This window comes from Tursiops truncatus, chromosome 5 (assembly GCF_011762595.2).
Source record: "Tursiops truncatus isolate mTurTru1 chromosome 5, mTurTru1.mat.Y, whole genome shotgun sequence".
In the NCBI taxonomy this organism is placed as follows: Eukaryota; Metazoa; Chordata; class Mammalia; order Artiodactyla; family Delphinidae; genus Tursiops; species Tursiops truncatus.
In genome coordinates, this window is record NC_047038.1 from 68,898,349 (window position 1) to 68,918,774 (window position 20,426).

The following is a 20,426-nucleotide window of genomic DNA, read 5'->3' on the forward strand; positions in this document are numbered from 1 at the left end:
TATTTTTTTTTTCTTAGTTAGAAAGAAAGAAGAGAAAGTTATTTGAAGAGAAAGCCCTTTTCATGAGGAAAAGATTCTCACAAAATAATAATCTGGACAGATTATACTTCAGGAGATTATTCTTTTTTTCATCCCTAATGTGGGAAACATAGATCAGTAAGAAAAATAAGCATTTGATTAAAATTTTAAAAGTAACAGCAAACAAGATTGTAATACATCCAGAATTTCCTTGCAGTGTTTTAGTGTTCATTTACACCCAAATACCTACTATGCAATACAGGATCCCCTCTCTTACACACAACATGTCACTCAGTTTCCTGTTAATCACAGCTTCATGTTTGCCATTTTTCCTTTTTTATTCAGGATCTGTCTTTCCCCCTTCTCCATTGAACTTCAATCACCTGCGTACTGACCTTCATTCTTTCTCACCTCATGTATTACAGTAGCTTCCTAACTGGCTTTCCTTACTCCAAACATCACACACCAATAAATGAAACTCTTGCGATATTAATAATGGTGCTTCTGTACTCATGTATCTTTGTGAACTCTTCAAGAATTGATATCAGTCAGCCCTCTGAAGTTCATATTCTTGCCTCTCTACCATAGGGCTAGACTTATCTTTCTAGCCTCATCTTTGCTTCCCTATATGAATCTTAACCTTCAATTGAAATGGAACTTTTATTTGTGCCCATGCTTCTGTTTCTTTATTCAAGCTGTTTACTCAACTGCAAAATGTATTCTCTGTTAACCTCGCCTATTGACATATTGAATTCTCAAGCTCCCATCTCTAAGCCTATATTCTCCAAGAAACTTTCGCAGAGTTATCCTCCATCCCTTAAATTGTATAACTAGTCTTCTGATTATATTATAATCTCCTCCAGAGTTCATTTTTATATTCCCTATTGTATCTAAGTCAGTACTTTATATATAAGAAGTGCTGCATAAATATTTGAATTAGGTTATGTCATTTCCAAAATGCACAAGCAAAAAAAGACAGAACTGACCTTACATTGACTACAGCAATGTGGTCAACAGGGTCTGGAAACTCCATTTGGAATGTTTTGATAGAGGCTTGGTAATGGTTTCTGTGACTTTACAGTGCTCTGTCAAGGACTCGCTAGCAGTAAAAAACAATGACCAACAGAAACATAATACCAAGTATGTCTAGACTTCATTTGGTGTGACATTGAGGAGTTAAATAAATTTGATGATATAAAGAAAAATAGCTTGGTCAGAAATTATTTTCAAAATGTTTTTGGTGGGACATATGCTAAATTATTGAATGTCTAAGTGATCACTTAAACTCCAGCGCTAAGATCAATGAAATAATTGTGAATGGTATCTTGCTGAATTTTGCAAGAGTGAAAATAGACACTGGTATAAAACTGATAATTTTGTGCATATATTTATTCATTTATTATATATCTAATCAATTTTTGGTTATTAATTTAAAATTTAAACTCAAACAAATCATCCTATCTAAATCTCTTGTGTAATCAAAGTACGAGATGCATTTCTTCACAACACCTTGACTTGGAATACAATTTCACATCTTACAATTATGAGCCCTTGATGTGAGAGTACTGTCAATCATTCTTTTTGATGCTGAATCATTGGAAAGAATACAACTCTCGATATTGATCTTGTTCTTAAACTGAAATATAAGATATTTTATGATTAAATTTGATGTCAGAATATGGGACCACACTAAAGGGGAAAAAAAACCCTGGTGATTATTTGTATATTTACCCACATTTATTGTACTTTAACCTAAAGTTAATGTTTTCAAAATTCCTTAATGAAATCTATATCTTTAAAATAAAATGTAACCAATGAATTATCTAATTTCTGCTTACATTAACACTTTATATTTAGTTAGATTTATTCTTTAATTTTGCCCTTTCCCTACTGAATTCTCAGGAAATCTAAGTTCTTTTTTTTTTTTTTTTTTCCAGAAACTACTTGGCCTTTTAGGAACTGATTTCAATTGTGTCTATCTATGCAATTCAAGAATAGATAAAATATTATCATGCAATTGTAAACCCAAGAGAATAAAATCATGCTAGTCACAGTTTCCCTTCTTGATACTTCTAGATCCTGGTCACATATTTAGAGGATGGCTCGATGTGAATGAACACTTTTCCAAATTATTCTAAGTCCCTCTGCTCTAATTATCTCTCCCCTCATCTATATCCACTTTTTTGGTCTATATTAGTGTTAAAAACATTTAAATCAGTCAGGAAACACAAGTACCAGTGAATCCAATAAAATTAAGATATAACTCACCTGGAGAAAGAGGAGGATTTTTTAAAAATAGTTTCTCAAGATGATAAAACTAATACTTGAAAGAAGAGAGAAACAGGGATTAGACTGCATACCCTTTGAAAGTAAGCTCTATTTGACTTCTTGTAAGAATAATCTAACTGCATTTTCACCTTTTCATTCTCATTTTTAGAAATAATAAGATTTTTACACACTTCCCTTTCTGATCTGCTTGTTTAAACAGAACTGCTCAAAATGCCACTGGCTCTGAAAACAAAGCACTAGTTTTGATGATATATACAATGAATGTATATAGAAAAGCATCTGTCATATTTTTATCATCATATCATATTTTATTTCCACTTGTAAATACTGTCAACATTTAAAGCCAAGTTAATGGAACACCAGTGAGAAAATCAAAGCTACTAATATTAAGCATTTTTAAGAATTTTAAAATAGGGTCATGCTGATAGACTTGAAAGAATCCCAGAATTAAAATTGCCCCCATGGTAATGAGCAGGCTATAGCTTAAAGCATGGAAATAGCCATGATACATTTTAGTGAAATGATTTATTCTTTGTTAGTACTTCATTTTTCATTTATCTTTAAATGAATGCTTACGTTAAGAATATCCATCAATACTCAATGTTATAACAATGAATGCATGAGCACTTTGTAAGTGAATATATACATGGCCAAAGTTTAATTTGGCTCTCCATTCAGAAAAAACCAGTGTCGGTGGATATTTGGGCAATATCATTTAATTCATGCTTACGTTTTTCCAAGATTTATAAGCAAAGTAAAAAAGTTCATATGTAGGTGGTGGATACCCAATGAAACATATTTAGATTAAAAAAACCAAAACACTATATATTCTAAAATCGTAAGTATAACCATGCCAGAGCATACACATGTATTCACTATCCACATGGTGTCAGGCGCACAGGTGATAGCTTCCTCCACATACCATAAGATAGGCCTTGATCACAAAATTATTCATCCTGATAGTTGCTCTTGACAATGGAAACAATTTTTAAAGGCTATCTTCAAGATCACTCTGGTGATTTTACAGATAATTAGGTAATGGTGAATGAATAGGGAGTTCTTATAAATAGTTAATATGCCCAACTAGTTACAGGAATAGATTAATTAAAGCCTAAATTTATCTCGCCTCTTAACAAAACAGACATTTTGGAAACTATTAAGCAACAGACTTTAAACTATAGTAAGACTATTTTTGTTCCTCTCAGAATTGAGAGAGCTCCACACACTCATGTTCATTAGAGGTGCCTCTAACAGAACTCCACCTTTAACATGATTTTTGTGCCTGCTCACATCTTTTAAAAAAAGAGAATATCATTAAAATTGATAACAAAGTCGTAAAGCTGACCAAGTCCAAATTTAGGAACTGGGAAAGGCGATATAGAACACAAGCCTAAGACTGTGTTTCTAGAACATTTCTGGTCTGAAAAATGTTAATAGCACGTAATTAAGACCATATCCTCAATATGCATTTCAAATCAATTTGCTAGATAATAATTCTTTAGCCACAATGAGCAAATAGAAGCCCTGTTCCTCAATGTTTTTGGTTAATTTAAGGAATGTAACATTTTTGTAGAGGGTTAAGAAAAAGTCAGTTCTTTCTGTATTTAAGTTCAGGGTCGGTAGATCTAAACACTTCAGTGTTAATCTCTTCATTCTTCATAAATGCTATGCGGCAGAGAATAAAATGGTTAAATGTAATATTCTTCATTTTTTTTCACCTTGTATTTAAATTACTTTGATGGTTTCCATCTTAGTTTGTAAATCACCAAACCTAAATATAACTGGAGTTTTATTTAATGTTTCATCAGGAAATGAATTGGATCAAAGATAAGGTAAAATGGCCTTTTCTTTTTTAAATAATAAAAAAATTAAAAATAAATTAATTTGTTTTTGGGAGTAAAGTTTCTTGGAAGTCAATCCAATGAAATCATTGTTTTCATATGTTTCATATGTTTTCAACTAACTCTAGTCCAAACAGAGCATAAAAATAAAAAGAAAAATCAAATTAACAATATTTTCTAGGCAAAAATATATTACATAAATATTAGGCATTAGATTAAGCTACCATTACAAATGATAGGTTATGTTTAAATAAAATATATATTAAAATTATTCCATCTTTGAAATATGAATCACAGAACTTATAAATTCAAAATCATAATAGGATATATGTAAAAATAAAGAAAATTAAAGTACAAATATATAATACTATTTTAATATACTGAATTTTGCAACTAATCTGTTTTACATAAATTTACATATATTAATCTGAAAGCTGCTACTTTATTTACCCAAGAAAGCTGTAAAATAGTTAAAATAACTATTCACATTTTAACCATTGGTTTCTCTGCATTTTAAGTTTAAACGCCATGTTACTGAAGGACAGTCGATTATATTGGATTTAGTCAGACTTCTTATGAGTTTTGCCTAGTAAGTAGAATTTATAAGTAAAGATAGCCAACCCAGTAAACCAGATTGAACAAGGCAAAAGCTGTTGGGAAAAATATTCGAGAATAGGAATCAATTTTGGCAATGCGTATATGTATCCTCCCTTCCCTCCATGATCCTGTTCTGCAGTCTTCAAAGCAACAGAAGAAGCTGGCACAATCTTTTCCCTCCAAGCACTGGTACCCATAATCATCTTCTCCTTGCGGCAGAGAAAGGCTATTCATTGGAATGAGAGTAGATCCTGGATGGAGTCCAGAGGACATCTGAGTAAAATAATAAATGAGTTTTGAGAAAAAAAATCATAAAAAAGATCAATTTGTCCCCTCAAGGCAAACTCTGAGAGACTGACACGCAGTAAAAATAATCTTATTTTCCAAAAATCAAATGAATACCCAATTCTAACATGTTTTTAGATTATAATTTACCTTGTAGCACATAAAAATATTATTTTACATTCCAAAGATTTTGCAGGGAAAAAAACACTCAATTAAATATATTTTATATCTTTAGAAAGTTGTTCTACTGAATTATTGTTAACCATGAATCTAATTCTAAAATGAGAATAAACTATATTTTTCTATGATATTTTACAGTAAAACATTTACAATGCTATAAACATGTGTTTGTTTGCTGTGGTTATATTCTGTACTTTATTTTAGTAATAATGAGAACAAATAGTAAAGATGACATTCTGATAAAGCAGAAAACTTTGAGGAGCTATGAATGAATAAAAAAGATATGAGGTCTGGAGTTGTGGATAGGCACAAAGCATCATATTTGGGAGACAGAATGTGCAGGAGGTAAAAATTCAGGTTGGGGAACAACTGATATTCAAAATTCTGTTAATTCTACCAAAATTCTGCTCATTCCAGCTATCCAGCTGGAATTATATTACCACCTAATTTTTGTGATGGTTGTGCTGAATAAACTTCATAACATATAAAATGATCCATGCTTCGTCTTGCCTAGTAGTAATAGTTATTATTTTTACCAAGATTTTTTGGGACACATATCAAACTAACTCTTGATGATACCATGTTCTGAATAATACTTAAATAAGAACAAGAATTTTTAAAAATATAAAAAATTGAGCATGGCCAGGATACTGTGGAATATTAAAGCCAACACTTTGGAACAATCACTTTGGAGCAATCACTTTGGAGTCAGGATATTGTGCAATATTAAAGCAATTACTTAGGCTGAAATTCCAGCTCTGCCCAGTAGAGTCCTGTAACTTTGAACAGGAAATGTCACTGCTCTTTTGTGTCTGTGTCTTTTGCCATACCAAAGCCACAATAACAATACATAGATCTGTTTGATGAGTAAATGAGATGATATACATAAAACACCAAACGAAATATTTGAAACATAGCAACTATTCCCTTGCCAATTGATAATAGTGCTGTAATTGTCATTGCTACTGTTGATTCCTGGAGAGGATATATCATAATTGACTATAAAATATGTGCTAAAACAAGCAATAATAACAATAAAAACAACAACAAAAACTTGGACCTCATCAAAAATGTTCCTGGAAAGAAATACATTAATGAACGCTTGAATAAAATGGCAAGTAAAATATGAGTGAAGATTGCCGTTTTAGTAACTCTTCATCTCTCAGGACTTCCACATATTTCAGGGATTATTTTAAAATGTGAATCTCACAATTTATTTTAATCAGTGGTGTCATTATGTAAACACTGAATAGAATGCTGAGATTATAACAATTGTTTTATCCTGATTTTAAATTCTAATGAAAATGTTTATAAAATTTTTTCATCCTAAATTTTGAAATAAATAAATCTCAAAGCCATGAAAATTAAACATTGTATGAGAAAGATTTTTAAAATTAAACACAAAAAATGATAATTTTTAAAAATTTGGACCTATATTCAAACCCATTTCATTTCTGAAAAGAAACATAGAATCTGACCCACTACATATTAAACATTCAATACATGCAAAGAGAAGCAAATAATCACATTTAGTGATATTTTAAAAAGATAAAACCATCACACAAGTCATAACATCCATATTAGGAACAAAATATGCAGCCTGAAGATAAGAAGCCATGCCCTAAACACAAATGCATGACTTCACTTGCCTAGATGTATCATGAAAAACGGAGGCAGTATGTTATTAAATGTTAATGACAGATCTTTTTTGAGATTGACACCTGGAGATACTCGACTGGACTCCTAAATTTTAGTGGAGCACTAAACTTACGTATAAAAATGAGGCAAATTGGTATTCATTTTCTTGTTACTTAATACTTAAATAACATATGTTCCAATGTTAACCAGAGTGAAAAGTGGTTAAAATGCAAGTTTGTTAGTCCGCAATTTCAAGGTTATATGGCATAGAACACATTCCATATATCATTCAGAACTGCCATAAATGGGAAGATGGTGTGTTTGTTAGAAGATATCAGTTGTGCATGAGAGGTATGATTAAACATTAAAGTACACAAAAATGGAGGAAAACTGCAAATGGTTCATTTAAAACATTGACCAATCCCTGATGGTCAAAATCATGGAGAGCTTCTTATTGCAGTGACAATTTAGATTGACAATTTTCTAGTTCCCTGCTGCCTCCCCCAAAACGCCACTAATTCATAAATTGAAAGAAACTACGCTTTATTGAATGATGAATGTGACTAGGAATGAATTTTATATGTATTGAGAAAAATAGCCAAAGAGCTGACACAGTATCAGTAAAATAAAATACTTTTGACACATTTGTGATCTTGGAAACCACTGAAAAATTAATTGGAACAATATAAACATTATATGCCTTATTTATCTGAAGTACAACAGCAAAACCCACCTTACAATTTCTCAAATAAAAATCCTGCTGCCCCCCAAATAGCAAACTTTGAAAAAATAAAATAGATCCATTTAAATGACACAAAAAGAAACAACACAATTGAATAGAATTTCATTTTACTTCAAATGATGTAGTTTTGAGAATATGCTATTTTTTTGTTATTTTAAAAAGTCACTAAGAGTAGCTGAACTTAACATTTTGAGAAATCCATCCCATTCTCACTATTAAAGATACATATGTGTCTGGTTATATATTAAATACTCTTACTTTTAGATTAATCGTATAGTTAAATATACAAAATATATTTTAAGCACCAAGACCAATAATATAATAGCTATTTAGATCATATACTAATACAATTAATAATATTAAGTATTAGCAATATGATTAGCAAACATTATTAGGTCATGTTATTGATACTATGAAATATTAACTAATATCACTATTAATTTCTCATTCAAAAAGTGGCACATGAGAATGCCAAACTAAGCACAGATTTTCTCCAATCACCTTTCACAAAATCCCAGTTATTTATCAGTGAGAATTTCAAAAATTACAAGATCTACATCAATGTTTATAAATAGACATGAGGTGGATTTTGGTGATTCTGAGTTGTCAATTTTGGTACTCCAAGAATTAGAAGTTAATGGAAATAATTATCAGAGGAAAGTAAAAAATAGAAAGTTAAAAAAAAAATTCTGAGGGTTGGGACCAAGGCTGTGAAGCAGAGAATTGTATTCTCACTTGTACATTTATATACTGTTTGATTTGTTCATTTGTTTCAACTATGCACAAGTAAACTTTTTACTGTATTTCACATTTCACCAATATCAAATAATCCTTCCTAGGAGCTTTGCCAATTACCATTACAGGAAAGAAGGTTTATAATTTGTGAAACTGTGTATTGATTCATCTTTTCATTATTTTTGTGCTCTGAAAGGTAGAAGAATGTTTATTCATATAGATATGCACTGGCTGAAAATACGATATTTTTTTGTGTGTGAAGAAAACGTTATGGTTGGGTATTGTGGGCAAAAACAAACAAACAAACAAGAAACAAAAAACACAACCTTCCACACATTATTTCCACTCCAATGCCCTAGTTCCACTCTCAGTAATATATGACTTATTGAACTACTGCAATAGTCTTTATCTCCTTGCTTCTTTTGCCATTCAAGTATATACTCCATGCTACTTATAATTATCTTTCAAAAACATAGAAGCAAATATGCCATCTTGCTTAAAAACATGCATGGCTTATCAGTGCTGACAGTGCAAAATCGAAATTTTTAACATGGTACTGGAGACTTTCCACTTCTCAGCAATAAACCACTTTTCTATCCTCAACTTGGATATTTTCTTTCCTAAGATTCCTCTTTTCTATAGCACTGTCCAGGAGAAGTTTTTGCAGTGCTTGAAGTGTTCTGTATCAGTATTGTTCAATATGGTAGCCACTAGTTACATGTAGCTATTAAGCAGTTGAAATGTGACTAATGCTACTAAGATACTAAATTTTAAATTTTGGTTGATTTTAATTAATTTAAATCAACCTAGCCATATGGCTAGTGGCTACTGTATTAGACGAAAAGCCTGAGTAATATACAAATCTACTTTGTATTCTTATATGTATGCCTCAACTTGGCTTACATGGTTCCTTCTCTCTCAAATATTCTTGATAATTTGTTTTCCTGAAAACTGCAACTTATTCTTTAAAGAACTACTTCAATGATGCCATGCTTTCTTTGTAATTTTCTCTATCAAATTCCCTTTGGAAGAGTTAGTTTACATACATTTTGAATAAATTATTTACAATGAAATGAAAAAGGCCACCCACTGTACTGTTGGCTCACAATGACATAGCCTCTTCTCAACACTATGTGCTTGTTAGTGCTTCACAGACCATATTACCTGATGTCTCAAGATTTCCTCTGTGCATAGGACAGGCCACTTTGTTCGGACTTTGTGGTACCTATCTCTATTTCAATAAGAACATCTTTAAATATTCTTAACTTATATCTATCATAGAAAATATTTTGCTGCCGAAAAGGTATTTGAAACCAGTCACCTAACTGCTACTTCCTAATAGTGTCTTTGTCTACTTTTGATTTTTATATTGGACTGTTATTTGTACTGTACTTTATTATCTTACATTTGCACTTCTAATGTATTTTTCCACAACTGGATTCAAAGATCCCTGAAAGCAGAGAACACATTGTGTCGTTATTTTCTTCATAGTGCCTTGTTCATGGCTGGTGAAATAAACTTCCTTCATTTAACATTTTAACCAATTGAGAGATTACAAATAAGTTCTACCTCAAATGGGTAGATCAGGCTCCTGATGTAGGTATAACACTGTTTTCTGAGATTTTTTTTTATCATCAATGGGCTATTTGAGTTTCAACAAGAACTACTCTTTAGTTAGCTGGTTTACTACTATTGCTTTTCTGAGATCTTTACATGTTTCATAAGGATCTTGATTCTGTACTTCAACGTAGTTAACTTATTAGATTCTCGTGAAAATAGATATTGATACAAACACATGTAAATCATATTCTTAATGAGTAGAAATAAAAACCCAATAAAATATATTGGATGGTAATATGGACCAAGTCAAAATGTCACTGACATTCACAATAAAAAATAAAGGAGAAAGAAACAAAGAAATATGGACATAAGTAAGGCCAGAAGGAAGAAAGGGATAATGGAAAGAAGGAAGGAAGGAAGAAGGAAGGGGGAGAAGAAGGAAAGGAGGAAGGGAGTTGGAGAGAGAGAGAGCAAGAAAAAGAAAGAGAGAAAAGGTCCAATATATCATGTGGAGAGTAAGGTAGAAAGCATCTTTATTAAGTTATATTTTTCTTAGAGGGGTCATTGAAGCTAAAAATCTATTGTGTTCAAATATCATCTCTTCCTGAGTAAAATAAATTGGAGTTTTCTGGGATTCTCAGCTAAGCAGTCAAAGAGATGTCAAGAAGGGGATTTTAGTTTCTTTTAATAACAGACATGTTGACTTTTCAGTGACTCTAGGCAAGATCTTTGGTCCTGGCCTATTGCCATAAATAATTTGGTGAAGAAAAGGGAAATGCTGGATTTTAAACAACTCAGAATTTTGAGCCTATAAAATAAAGTGGGCAGATGGAAGGACAGAGATAGAGAGAGATAGAGATAGATAGATAGAGAGAGAGAGACAGAGAGAGAGAGAACGAAGATAAACTCACAAACAATTAAAACAGGTGTAAAGGCAAGATGCTGCAAGATTTCTGGGTCTAGGCTTGCATTTGATCCTCCTGGCTGGAACAGAAGAAAAACACAGATTCCACAAAGCCCTTAAATAGAATATTTTGAGACAACAGCAAGCAGAGCTATCTATTCTTCATAAAAGTGTGCTCTGATTTACCTGATTGGCAAGACCATATGGCTAAACACTGAACTAGTCAGGGAATCAGATTTGATTACTGATCCAATTTTTCACTTAAAGTGTCATTTTGTATTGAAAAAGCTCACGAAGCATGTAACTGAACAGAAAGAAACTACTATAGAATTTTATTTTGGACGGCTCTAAAAATATTTTTCTTACCTAGGTAGTCAATTACATATCAATTTAACTTTTGATATTTGCAGTTTAATGCTTCAAAGCTCTCATTTATTTTTTATTCCTTAATTTTTCATCTTTAATATTTTGCTTCTTGGGTTTGGTGCTAAGTTTTAAATACTCAACATACAGGCATTTTTTTTCCTAAATAACTATTATAGAACAGTGCCTAGAACATGGGTGTCCTTAATTAATATTTGATGAATGAATGATTAAATGAATGTCATAATGTTAACGCTCATACTCCAATGTTTCAGCTTCCTGAGTAAATGAGACATCTGGTAATGTGGTTGAGAGCACATGATCTGGAGTCAAACTGATTATCTGTAGTCCTACAGTAGCCACTTATTGGTTGAGTAGCCTTAGATAATATTAGTACCTGTATTACATATTCTTAGAATGAAATTCTAGAATCCATGTGAGATTGTACATTGTCTGGCTTATAATGTTAATTATTTTTATTCTAAACATTTTCATTCACAATTTCCAAAAATAAAATTGTCAAGGTATTAATCAAGCACAGCTGTGGATGAGTAAATGATGAAATGGAAAATTCAGAGAGGATGTTTGGCTTGGATTAAAGGAAAATAGTAGAAAACTTGTGTTTTTCTTTACCTAAAAAATTAGCAAATGGATTTTAAAGCTGAAATCATTGCCCCCTGATGCTTTGTCCACTCAGAGGCCATAATAAATCCTATGGATAAGCTAAAATCATGTCAAGTTGAGAGAGTCACAGGTTAATTCTACTGTGTAAGTTCTGAAATGTGTACCACCAACAATGTGCTCTCCTTCCTTGGGATATTGTGGGAATCTGGAACCAAATACACAAGGCTTTGGTCCTTGGAGTATAACATAAAAGGTAAAATATAATGTAAAAGTATGGTAAAGTTTTATAAGGAAACTAATGAAAAATGGGGGAAGGGAGAAAAAGCATTGAATCTTAGAACTTACAAATTTAGGACATAACATGAAAAATCCCATGCCTCATTATGTACATGCTATGGTAGGTTTACAAGCTTGCCACTCATGCATAACTGTTTTATATAGTCCTCAAGTATGTTGGTATTTTGGAAAAAATCTGCTTTAAAAACATTTATTGGAATTAGCAATGAAGTGTCTTTTTTGTTAATATTGGAGAAAAAGATGTTTACTTTTCTGAGTCCTATGAAAACAGGCAACATAAAGGAAGGATTACAAGCTTGACCTCTGTCATCATAAAAGACCTGGGTTTGAGTCTTGGATCCTTGACTTCCTAAGTTTGTCCTTGTGCAAATTACTGAACTTGTATGTATAAGGTGCCTATGGGCATAAATGAAATTATGCATATAAAGGAGTTCCTGGAATACTCAGTGTTAGATATTACTTTAAAGTTGTTATAATTGCCATTATAAAAAGAAACTATAGTTAATCATCCAATACTTAAGTATTTTAGAATCAGTAGAGTTAATTCTAATTTATCAACTTGATGTGATGTAAGTTAAGGTAGATATATGCTTAGGAAGGGGGAGTAAGTGAATACAAATATACAAAAGCCAAACAGATATATTCTCTATGACATAGAAAGCTATGTCTTTCAAACACAGCTGAATACTAACATTAAAGAGAGATCTTTATCTCTAAAAATTAAGTTAATTTTGTGGGGTACCAGTGTAAGAAGTCCAAATCCTATCACAAAAATAGATTCAAAGAGAGAGTTTAAATAATTTTTAGGTACAAAGAATTTACTACTTGTAGAAAATTTCACAGCATAATAACCACTCTTTACAAAGTTGATCCAAAAGTCTTTTCTAGGGAAAAATATAAGAATACTTTTGCTGGTGGGCAATGTTAGGTACTCCAGTTTCATCTTAATATTTTTTTTATCTTTTGTCAAGGTACCACTAGCAACCATATCGGTCTAAGAAAGTATAACATGAGAAAAGAGTATCTCTAACAGTAAATTGTTGCTTATAAAATAGAGATTTTTTTTTAACATACCGAGGCCTTATTTTTTAGCTTTCTTTCTCTAGTAGTCTTAACTTTTTTGTTGCTGGTAAAATAATGCAAGGTACCATACTCCATCAAAGCTGCAAAAACAAAAATGAAACAAACAGAAACAAAGAGATCCATCGCAGTCACATAAGAAACCTTAGGTAAGGACTTCCTGGCAATTGTACTCAGAGTTGTCATAGTCAGAACTGTAGTGATACCTGTGGAGGGAGGGAAGAAAAATAAATGATGAAAAAATAAGACCATTTTTATTCTTCCAACCGATTTGGCAATATTGTGAGCAGAAATAAACAATGGAAACAAAAGCATATAATTACTTGTGATTTACAGAAAAAAAAAAAAAATTCTGGGAACCATAGCTACATTGTGTTCAATGTGTTCTTTGTGTCTCTGTGAGTTCTAATCATCTAAATTCTCCAGACCGCAGGTAGTTTACTCCCTGTACCTATTCTTCCCTTCCTCCATAATAATAGACTATCCAATTTTTAGCTAGTCTGCACCTGCCTGAAAGTACAAATTTATTTGCCAGCTTCTTTTAGCTATGTGTGGCCACAGGCTGAAATCTAGCCAAGAAGAATTAAGTCAAGGGTGTAAACAACTACCAAAAGATGTCATTAGAAAGATAGGAAATGCTCTTCGTTCCCTCTTCCTAATTGCATTTTTCTGGAATACAATAGCCAGAGCACCAGAAGCCATTTTAGACCTCTACCCAATTTAATCTACAGTGATTTGAAGTTTCGTGCCACACACAGTTAAAAGTAATCCAAACTACTATAGAATTTTTTTTTTTATTACTTGAATTAGACCTATTTTTTTCATCTCGGTAAAGAATACAGGCAAAATGATATCAAGGGAATACTTTAAAAAGACAGAGTAAATCTTCATGTTTTGAAGAAGTCAACATATAAAATTAGAATACCCGCCTGGGCCCCAGCCCTGTGTATGGATCTTTGGGGGTATCTGTTTCTCTTTATCCATGGCCTTCTTGTGGTTCTTACCACTACTAATTTTAGGCCCCCTAACTCACAGCTGCACATGTTATGTCTCTTCTGATCTAAACTGCCTTAATTCTCATTCTTTGCCTTATGAAAGAAGGCACCATTAGTGGGATTGTTTTCTCTCCAAAAAAGTACTAAATATAATGCCAAATGAATCTTAATTTGGTCAATTATTTATAAAGTGGCAACATCTGGGTTGAAAAAATAGAAAGTGCCTCTTTGATGTGGTAAAGGCAACATCCACCTCTTTCCCTCATGTCTACACTGAAACATGCCTTAATAATAATTCCTTTCACATGCCCATCTTTTCATTTTTATCGCTTAGGATTGAAAAAATTAAAGATGATACACGTATAATGAATTGGAAGTCATGGAGGCAAATTAGGTTCAAATTCTGATGTTCCCGCTCTTAACTCTGTGACCTCAGGGAAGTTTCTTAACTCCTCTGTGCCTCTCATCTAAAAAATGGGCACAGTAATGTAATAAATTTTGTATAATATATTTATATAAAAGGTATTTACTTATTTTTTAAAGTAGATGTAAAATCCTTCTTCCTTTCTAATACTAGCATTTAAAATTTCCCCTTTAGCATGCTTTAGCTGCATATTACAAATATTTATATGTTAAATTCTTATTAAAATTAAGTTTGAAATATTTTCTAATTTCCTTTTTGATTTTTCTTTAACCCAAGTGTTATCTAAAGGTCATTTAAATTTTTTCCAAATAACTGAGGCCATTATTAATCTGTGTTATTTTTATTCATTTTTAATTTACTTTCATTTTGGTTAGAAAATATACTCAGGAAAGTTTTAGTCTTTTGAATGTTATTGAGATCTTGGTTAATGTTCTGTATGCATTTGAACATACTGTGTATTCTGTAGTTAGGTGCAGTGTTTTATAAATATCAATCAGGTTAAGTTTGATAATTGCATTCAAATTTTCTACATCTTAATTGATTTTTCCATGTAGTTATTCTATCAGTGAAAGAGTATTAAAATGTTCAATTATTATTGCAGATTTGTGTATTTCTCCCATTATTCCTGACAGTTTTTGCTTCAATTTTTTTAAGCCAAAATTATATTTAAAGGCTTTTCATATGGTAAGTGCGAAATAATTTCAGTGACTACCCGTCTTCTCTCTTCCTTGATTTGTGGACTATTTTTTTAATAACTTATTAAATCATAACATTCCCATAGTCAGACAAAGGTAGTTTTCCCAAGGTACTCCTGGCTTCTATAATAATGTCCCATCCCAAGTAGAAAAAAAATCTTAAGGCCAAGTGTTCTTTGATTTCATTATCAATGACGGAATTAAATTTCACTTTACTAAAATACTATTACATTTCTATTGCATAAATTAAGGAAAACTATAGCAGAACTTAGCTTCTACACATTTATTTCTTTAATTTAGTAATTATTATCACAGAGTTTAGCTTAAAAATAATATGGTGGATTTCCTTTTAAAACAAACACCCCCGGCTTCCCTGGTGGCGCAGTGGTTGAGAGTCCGCCTGCCAATGCAGGGGACACGGGTTCGTGCCCCGGTCCGGGAAGATCCCACATGCCGCAGAGCGGCTGGGCCCGTGAGCCACGGCTGCTGAGCCTGCGCGTCCGGAGCCTGTGCTCCGCAACGGGAGAGGCCACAACAGTGAGAGGCCCGCGTACTGCAAAAAAATAAAAAATAAATAAAACAAACACCCCACTAAAACATAAATGTTTTATGTTTTAACATGAACAAGAGCACATCACAATTTGTTCATTGTTAACACTGCAGCACCTAGAATGCTGCCTATTTCACATAAAGGATTTGATAAATGTTTGTTAAAATACAATCTTGAATAAATGGGCTCAGGAAATTGTCCTTCAATGATGGATGTATGGATGTATGTATGTACACTTAAAAAAAAAATCCTTGACCCTCCAACTACATAGAGTCCACAGTTGTAAGAGATACTCTTTAAGTTAGATCTGGCTATGGCTTATCTTTATAGTTGATATGGTAATATTAAAAATATGAATTCATGTAAAAACACAATTCCACTATTGACTATTCTCTTTCATGACACTATGGCATAGGCTTTTGTCTTCATATAACCCTAATGGTAGAAATAATCCATCCAAATTTTCTTTGGGAAGAAATATAAGAATAATATTTAAGAACAAAATATAATATTTGGTATACTCAGAGAAGCATACAAAAAAAACTAAAGTAATTTGATTACCTTGGAACATAAAATAATTTGAAATAATTGTAGGAAACAAAACTCAGATATGAGTGCATTTTATCCCCTAGCTATATCACACCTCTATTTAAATTCCCAAGGAGTTGAATTTCCAAGTATAGAACTAGGTACTTCAGGTTTTATTTTGCTGCTTTTATGTAATTTGCATTTTACTATATTTACTAAATGGAGTTAGTCACCAGCTACCATAGAAACCACATGAAAACCTCTTTATTGTTGAAACTAGAAACTGTCCCAACTTTCTTTATGTTTTTAGGACACAATTATCAGTAGTGAGATTCATATCTTATATGGATGTTGGGAATTAATCAATTAATCAATAATTCATCTTTGTATATCAATACATAAATTTAGGTTATCATTTTCTTTTAAACCAATGTATAATAATTAGACACATTTTCTTATGACTCTATTGCAACACATTGCTAAAGAAAAGGTAAAAAATCTATTTTATCAAGTATGAATTACAAATTATCCTTTTAATCAGTGTTATTGTACAGGCAACTCTCAAAAATATTCACAGACTTATTACACATTTTATAGATCACAGAAGCCTGGAAACTTCTTGCTCCTTTCAGCACCTGCCCTTTGGAACCATTGACTGTTCATTAGCACCATTGTAAGAGAAGGGGATTTCCAAGCTTTCTAAACACACACCAGTCAGTAAATACTGGCTATTAGTGATTTGGCTAAAAAATAAAATCTTGATAAAAAGTGATTGAAAATATTGATCACATTTAAGATTCAGGGATTATGTATGATTTTCATGCATTAATTCTTACTTAGTTTTATTCTTCCCTTGACCTATGTTAAAAACATTTCTGAGATTTCAAGCTCTTTACAATTCTTTTTCCTACTTGTTTCATATATTCATTTCAGCATCATATTGCACTAGAGTATCTGTTCATTTTTGTCAGACTGCAGTTAGAGGGATATTTCCAACATATTAAACTGTAAACTTTTATCACATTAAAATGTTGCTAAAAGTCATATGACACTATAGCATATATTACATGTCATACCCAGTGATGTTCTTGCAGGTACTGCATCTTTATTGATCCAAAAAGACACCCAGGAAAGAACAACTGTCAGAATACATGGAATGTAGGTCTGAATAGTAAAATATCCCATTCGTCTGCTCAGGTCAAAAAAAATTGTCATGATAATATAGTCCCCTGGAAGAAAAAAAAATGTTTTATTTTGGCTATAAAATACATATAAGTATAGGATTCCAAACCATAGATTTAAATACAAATGCCACTGATGCTAGGATTAATCACTGATTTGTATTTCCTTCTTACCAGAGATTGTGTGAGAGATTTCAGTTGTGTTCCGTAACCCTACAAATGCAAATTGATATAATCTCCAGTATTTAGGATCAGCCACTTCTACAGAAGGTTTTTTCCACTTATACTCAATTTCATTTTTAGGGTATCCATCTAGGTAAAAATTAAAATTAAAAATATATACATTAGCAGATCCAAATCTGTTACTGTTGCAATACCAACATCCAAAGACAAATTCTTTTGAAATTCTTTCTCATTTTTATTATATGTCAAATATAGAAAAAATACTGCATAAAATTTATGAGTATAGGTTAAGGAATAATCATAATGATTAAATAATGATAATCCATGTTGACTTCATTTAAATCAAGAAATAAAATCTTGCTAGCCTTGGGAAAAACCATGTGTCCACTCCAATATAGTATTTCCCCTCCCGACCACAGGTAACCACTAACCTGATTTCTGTGATAATCCTCCGCTTGTTTTTTTGGTTATAGATTTTTTGATAAGCAATTCTGAAATATATAGCTTAGTCTAGTTTCTTTTTGAACTCCGCTTGATTGTTAACATACTGGATGCATTATTTGATATCTTACTTCTTTTAATATCATATTTGTAATAATCATCCATGCTGTTTTATGTAGTAGTAGCTAATTTGTTGTATTGTAAAGATGTGCTAAAATTTATCCATTTTACTGTGTCCACACTTGTAATCTTTTCTGTTGGCTATTACTAACACTGCCGTTAGTTATGTTATTGTACATGTCTCACAATTGTATATGCAAAAGTTTCTCTGGTATATATACCTAGGTATGTAGTAGCTGGGTCGTGGATTACATATACTTCCCACTTTATGAAACAGCGTCAATCTTTTTTCCATAGAGAGTATACTATACTCATCTCTCACCAACCGGAGTATGAAAATATATGTGGATCCATATTCTCATTAGAGTTTATGTGGACAGTCTTCTTTAGTTTCACTGTAGAGTGTACTTTATTTCACTTTTTTCCTGATTATGAATAAAACCTAGAAAAATTTTCATGTGTTTATTAGATTCTTCGGTTTCTTCTTTGGATAACTGCTTGTCAATTGCCCATTATTTTATTGGGTTTTCCTTTTTATCTTTCTTTTATCTGAATTCTTATGTATATTCTGGATACTAGACCTTTGTTATTTAAGTTGAAAATGCCTTTGCCTTCTCTGCAGCTGTCTAGAATGGAAGTGAATTCTTTTAAAAAGGATATGATTTTGTTTCTGCTACACTTCCTGGAAATCCACAAGGGATTTTTGGACCAAGTGAAGGAAATTTGGGAAAATCCATGTGGGGCTGGGCTTGTGGTTAAATCCTCTCAAGGAGTTAATTCACCCTGGTATGCTGATTGAAGAGACAACTTTCCTTTTAGACCTTAGTGTTTGTATGTGTATGTGTGTGTGTACGGGGGAGGGGGTGCTCCTTCTTGTTACTCTAATGTTACTCTAAGTGTCCAGCCTTTTGTAACCCAGATGTATGTAGCAATCATGTTTTACTACATTTCCAATCCACAAGGCCGTCAAAATCGAAGCTCAATTTTATCTTTTTTTGGCAAATGTTCTCAGGCTACAAACCTTCTTACCTTTCTGGTTTCAACTTTTAATGTGAATTTTTGTGGCTGAAAATTCTTTCCTAGTGATCACTTAAAGGTTTTTGAGATGATTTTAATAATAAAATGTTTTAAATTGTTTTAGACACAAAGGTTAATCTACCATATTACCGGAATGAAATTCAGTATCAACTTTAAAAAGTTCCAAAACAGAGTATCATTTCCCACCAGTATCCCTTAATCAGCCATGCAATGAATTTGCTCTCATCTTTGTTGGCCTGTATAAGGATGTGTTTCCTCTTTCCTTTCTCCATCTTCTCTCTCTTGTTCTAAAGGTTTAGCATCTTGTTTTTCCATATTTCCCATTCTTTTTCATTGGAATTGTAGAAGTTATAGAGTATAATCATAATATACAGGAATGTGGGCACAAATAGAAACAGGGAGCTAGTTACTTAACCACTCTAAATCTCATGATGTTGACTTGTAAAATGGGAGCCATAATGAAATCTTCCAAATACATTTGTTGTGAAATATTAGATGGAGAAGGCTGGATACCCTACTGGACCCCTATAGAGTGCCTGATAAAAGATAGCTATGATTATTATATTTATGTCAGTAACACCCAATTGCACTAACAGGGATAGGATATTCCCAATAATGACAGTACCAAGAATTCAGGTATGATATCTAGAGGAGAATACAGTAATTGCTACATCTTTAAATTTAATTTGTGTATCAACTAGTCCTTGAATGTTCCTTTTAATCAAGTCTTTGCTGTTATTTGGCTGTTTTATTCATTGATAAGTCAATGTTAGAAAATCAGAGCAGTGAGAGATGAGACTATGAAGTAAAAAGGACATTTTAGTGAGATTAAAATTATTAAGAAAGTCAAGAAAATCCTTAATAAATGACAGCAAGAGATATATTGGAATTTTTAAAGTGAAGAAGCAGGATAATACTTATAAATACTTGTAATCTACTGTGAATAAATTCTAGAATGTGATATCTGAAAAAAATTGAATTTTAAAAAAGGAAAAAGCATTATACAATTCATAGACACAAGCAATATTTTTAAAGTCATTTTATGGGTTTTCAAGACTTGCTCAATTATATATTATGTAGAAAAACATTTTTATAAAGATAAATGTGAGGATAAATAT

The 20,426-nt window shown here is 31.9% G+C and overlaps 1 protein-coding gene across 1 annotated transcript in view; it reads right to left on the reverse strand.

The window, feature by feature from the left end:
• Positions 1-4,487: 4,487 nt before the first annotated feature.
• The window catches only part of GABRG1 (gamma-aminobutyric acid type A receptor subunit gamma1), a 63,296-nt gene continuing 47,357 nt past the window's right edge, over positions 4,488-20,426 (reverse strand). Inside the window, exons 6-9 of the mRNA XM_019928234.2 lie at positions 17,701-17,838; positions 17,422-17,574; positions 13,148-13,359; positions 4,488-5,018 (exon numbers count right to left, since the gene is read on the reverse strand). Of these exons, the coding sequence (XP_019783793.1) occupies positions 4,749-5,018; positions 13,148-13,359; positions 17,422-17,574; positions 17,701-17,838 (773 nt within the window). The 3' untranslated portion in view covers positions 4,488-4,748. The remainder of the gene's footprint in view (positions 5,019-13,147; positions 13,360-17,421; positions 17,575-17,700; positions 17,839-20,426) is intronic.